This window comes from Mustelus asterias, chromosome 24 (assembly GCF_964213995.1).
Source record: "Mustelus asterias chromosome 24, sMusAst1.hap1.1, whole genome shotgun sequence".
NCBI lineage: Eukaryota > Metazoa > Chordata > Chondrichthyes > Carcharhiniformes > Triakidae > Mustelus > Mustelus asterias.
Genome location: NC_135824.1, coordinates 46,929,186 through 46,934,325, shown reverse-complemented (window position 1 = coordinate 46,934,325; position 5,140 = coordinate 46,929,186). Strand labels below are relative to the sequence as shown.

The window sequence follows — 5,140 nt, the reverse complement described above, 5'->3', positions numbered from 1 at the left end:
AGACGGGGGACGGAAGGGGACAGAGACAGACGGGGGACGGAAGGGGACAGAGACAGACGGGGGGACGGAAGGGGACAGAGACAGACGGGGGACGGAAGGGGACAGAGACAGACGGGGGGACGGAAGGGGACAGAGACAGACGGGGGACGGAAGGGGACAGAGACAGACGGGGGGACGGAAGGGGACAGAGACAGACGGGGGGACGGAAGGGGACAGAGACAGACGGGGGACGGAAGGGGACAGAGACAGACGGGGGGACGGAAGGGGCCAGGGACAGATGCAGGGAACGGAACGGGACAGACGGTGGGGGGGGGTGGGGGGGGTGGTCGAATGGGACAGGGGCAGACTGGGGGGGACGGAACGGGACGAGGCAGACGGGGGGCGGCGGGGGGATGGAACGGGACAGGGAGAGACGGGGGGACTGGACAGGGACAGACGGGGGGACGGAAGGGGACAGAGACAGACGCAGGGAACGGAATGGGACAGGGACAGACGGGGCGGGGGGTGCGGAACGGGACAGGGGCGCGGAACGGGACAGGGGTAGACAGGGCGGGGGACGGAACGGGGCAGGGTCAGACGGGGAGGAGCCGAACGGGACAGGGACAGACGGAGGGGGGACGGAACGGGACAGGCACAGCGGAGGGGGACGGAACGGGACAGGGACAGACAGGGGGAGGGCGAAATGGGACAGGGACAGACGGTGGGGGGGAGGGACGGAACGGGACGGGGCAGCCGGGGGGGGGGGGGGGGGATGGAGTGGGACAGGGAGAGACGGGGGGACGGGACGGGACAGGGACAGACGGGGAGACGGGACGGGACTTGGACAGACGGGGGACGGACGGAACGGGACAGGGACAGACGAGATGGACGGGGGGGACGGGACAGACGGTGGGACGGGACGGGACAGGGGCAAACGGGGGACGGAACGAGACAGGGACAGAAGGGGGGACAGGACGGACGGGGGGACGGAACGGGACAGACGGGGGGAACGGGACGGACGGGGGGACGGAACGGGACAGGGACAGACGGGGGGACGGAACGGGACAGGGACAGACGGGGGGACGGGACGGACGGGGGGACGGAACGGGACAGGGACAGACGGGGGGACGGGACGGACGGGGGACGGAATGGGACAGATGGGGGGACGGGACGGACGGGGGGACGGAACGGGACAGGGACAGACGGGGGGACGGGACGGACGGAACGGGACAGGGACAGACGGGGGGACGGGACGGACGGAACGGGACAGGGACAGACGGGGGGACGTGACGGACGGGGGACGGAACGGGACAGGGACAGACGGGGGACGGGACGGACGGGGGGACGGAACGGGACAGACGGGGGGACGGGACGGACGGGGGGACGGAACGGGACAGGGACAGACGGGGGGACGGGACGGACGGAACGGGACAGGGACAGACGGGGGATGGGACGGACGGCGGGACGGGACAGGGACAGACAGGGGGACGGGACGGGACAGGGACAGACAGGGGGACGGGACAGGGACGGAGACAGGTTGGGATGGGGGTGGGGAATGGAGCGGTGTGCAGGGGGAGGGGGTCAGGCTGGGGTTGGGGGGCGGCGGTAACACGGTCTCTCCCCCCTCCCCCCAGGCCCCTGCTCCATGCCGGGCCGCGCGGCCTGCAGGAGCGGCGGGGCCTCCCCCCGGGCTGGAGTTGGAGCGGCTCCCGGGCTCCGGGTGACTCTCTCCCCCCCCCCGCGCACCCTCTCTCCCCGGTACCCACCTCCGACCCGGTACATGTTGGCCGCCATCCCGGTCCCCGCGGCCTCCCCCCCGCCCCCGGCGGCGCGGTAATGTCCGCCGGGCCTCGGCCTCCGGGGAAATCCCTGTGAGAAAGTCCGCCTCTCCAAAAACCTCCCCTCCGCCGGGGGGCCTAGCCGGAGACACGAAGCCTCGGCCTCGCCTAGCCGCCGCGCCCGGCCCCGCTGCACGCCGCCCTCCGCCTGCCTGTCGGCGTGATGCCCAGGCTCGGGCTGCGGCCTAGCGCTGCTGTCGGAGCCTCGGCCGCCTCCTCGCTCTCTCCTCAGCCGCCGCCGCCTCTCCCGCTTCCCGTCTCCATGGAGACCCCGCCTGGCGGCAGCCGGCCGCCGCCTTAAAGCCGCGATGTCCCCTCCACCATTAACAGTTGCACAACCATAATTCAGACGTCCCAGAGTCAGAGAGAGAGAGCTCAGCTCCCCTTCAGCAGCAGTTCAGTGTGAACCAGAGACAGTTACTGCCTCTCTCACATTTATCCCCCCAAAAAGGGGGGAATCTGCATTAAAAACTGAACTCTTTTCTTTGACTGGCTTTGGGACAGAATATTTTTTGTCCATTGACCCTTGAGAAGGTGGAGAGAGAAACAGGATTAACATTTTGAGTCAAACGTGACTTTTCTTTGCAAGCCTGAGTCAGGCTTTGGAGCACGGGGAATGGCACAGGGTGATTTTCCCATTCATAGAATCCTGACAGTGCAGGAAGAAGCCAGTTGGCCCATCAAGTCTGTACCAACTCTTCAACAGAGCATGCCACCCAAGCCCTACACCTGTCACCACACTTTCACCCACTAATTCCCCCCCCCCCCCCCCCCCCCAAATCCCTGGACACTAAGAGTAAATTTATCATGGCCAATCTACCTAACCCACACATCTTTGGACTGTGGGAGGAAACCGGAGCACCCGGAGGATATCCACGCAGACACGGAGAGAACATACAAACTCCACTCAGGAGATGTAGATGTAGTTCCACTCAACTCCTCATTCACCATAGAATGATTTTGGCAGAGATGGAGGACATTCAGCCATCATAGCTATGTCAACTCTCTGCAAGCACATCTTACTTTTCCCTTCAAATATTGATCCATCCCTCCCCCCTTACCTCAGACTCTACTCCAAGATCTCCCTGTTAAATCTTCAGGCTTCCACATTCCACCCTAATCAGGTTGGAACACACTATGGAGTTTGATCTAAAAATCTCAATTTCTTTGTTGCATCTGGTGGAATCATAGAATGGCTGCAGCACAGAGGGAGGGTAAAATAACTCATCAGAGGCCAGTGTCCCTTCAACATATTTCCTTTATTTACAAACCACTCCTAAGAGCACTTCAGGTACAGGTTCAGAATCCAGAGTGCCAATAGCCCTCACACTCCCAATATATACACACAAGTGAGACTCCCTGATTGGGCAGGCAATCATTACCAATCTTTTCGGCCAACCAACTAAACTAAATTAAATTAACGAGGGCATAAATTAAAAGGAGCAGCTCCCAAAAAGGAGGGGAACCATCGATGTTACACCCCAGTTGCTGCAGTGCCCAGCAGGCACAGAAGGCGTTAACGGTGCCCTCGGATACAGCATGCTTCCTCTCCAGGGACACCCGCGAATATAGCCACGGTAGAGGGGCAGACAGTCAGGTCAGGCAACCCCCTTGGTCGCCGGCTGCCTGGACTTGTAGACACAGTAAGAAGTTTAACAACACCAGGTTAAAGTCCAACAGGTTTATTTGGTAGCAAAAGCCACAAGCTTTCGGAGCCTTCTTCAAGTGAGTGGGAATTCTGTTCACAAACAGGGCATATAAAGACACAAACTCAATTTACAGAATAATGGTTGGAATGCGAATACTTACAACTAATCAAGTCTTAAAGGTACAAACATTAAGACAGGTTAAAGAGATGTGTATTGTCTCCAGACAGGACAGCCAGTGAGACTCTGCAGGTCCAGGCAAGCTGTGGGGATTACAGATAGTGTGACATGAACCGAATATCCCGGTTGAGGCCATCCTCATGTGTGCGGAACTTGGCTATCAGTTTCTGCTCGGCGACTCTGCGCCATTGTGTGTCGTGAAGGCCGCCTTGGAGAACGCTTACCCAAATATCAAAGGCCAAATGCCCGTGACCGCTGAAGTGCTCCCCAACAGGAAGAGAACAGTCTTGCCTGGTGATTGTCGAGCAGTGTTCATTCATCTGTTGTCGCAGTGTCTGCATGGTTTCCCCAATGTACCATGCCTCGGGACATCCCGAGGACTTGTAGTGGACTTGGAGAGTCGTAGAGTCATAGGGGTTAACAGCATGGAAACAGGCCCTTCAGCCCAACTTGTCCAACTTGTCAACCACAAAGCTAGTCCCAATTGCCCACATTTGGCCATATCCCTCTATACCCATCTTACCTATTTAACTATCGAAACGCTTTTTAAAAGACAAAATTGTACCTGCCTCCACTACGACCTCTTTTTTAAAGTTTATTTATTAGTCACAAGTAAGGCTTACATTAACACTGCAATGAAGTTACTGTGAAATTCCCCTAGTCGCCACAATCCGGCGCCTGTTTGGGCCAATGCACCTAACCAGCACGTCTTTCAGAATGTGGGAGGAAACCGGAGCACCCGGAGGAAACCCACACAGACACGGGGAGAATGTGCAAACTCCACACAAACAGTGACCCAAGCCGGGAATCAAACCTAGGTCCCTGGCACTGTGATGCAGCAGTGCTAACCACTGTGCTACCGTGCCCCCTCTGGCAGCTTGGTCCAGACACTCACCACCCTTTGTGTGAAGAAATTGCCCCTCTCACCTTAAACCTATGCCCTCTAGTTTTAGACTCCCCTACCTTTGAGTAAAGATAGTGACGAGCTGATCTACGCCCCTCATTATTTTATAGACCTCTATAAGATCACCCCTCAGCCTTCTACACTCCAGGGAAAAGAGTCTCAGTCTATCCAGCCTCTCCTTATAACTCAAACCATCAAATCCCAGTAGCATCCTAGTAAATCTTTTCTGCACTCTTTCTAGTTTAATAATATCCTTTCTATAATAGGGTGACCAGAACTGTACACAGTATTCCAAGTGTGGCCTTGCCAATGTCTTGTACAACTTCAACAAGACGTCCCAACTCCTGTATTCAATGTTCTGACCAATGAAACCAAGCATGCTGAATGCCTTCTTCATCATCCGGTCCATCTGTGACTCCACTTTCAGGGAGCTATGAACCTATACCCCTAGATCCCTTTGTTCTATAACTCTCCCCAATGCCCTACCATTAACTGAGTAAGTCCAGCCTTGGTTCAATCTACCAAAATGCATCACCTCGCATTTATCTAAATTAAATTCCATCTGCCACTCGTCAGCCCATTGGCCCAATTGA

The 5,140-nt window shown here is 57.7% G+C and overlaps 1 protein-coding gene across 4 annotated transcripts in view; it reads right to left on the bottom strand.

Annotated features, from left to right (window-relative positions):
• LOC144511358 (metastasis-associated protein MTA1-like) overlaps positions 1–2,239 on the bottom strand; it is a 79,927-nt gene extending 77,688 nt beyond the window's left edge. The window contains exon 1 of one of the 4 annotated variants that reach the window (XM_078241645.1): positions 1,742–2,239. In XM_078241645.1, coding sequence (XP_078097771.1) covers positions 1,742–1,773 — 32 coding nt within the window. In that variant the 5' untranslated portion in view covers positions 1,774–2,239. The remainder of the gene's footprint in view (positions 1–1,741) is intronic. The other 3 variants (XM_078241644.1, XM_078241646.1, XM_078241647.1) reach the window with 3 other exon arrangements.
• Between the last annotated feature and the right edge of the window lie 2,901 nt (positions 2,240–5,140).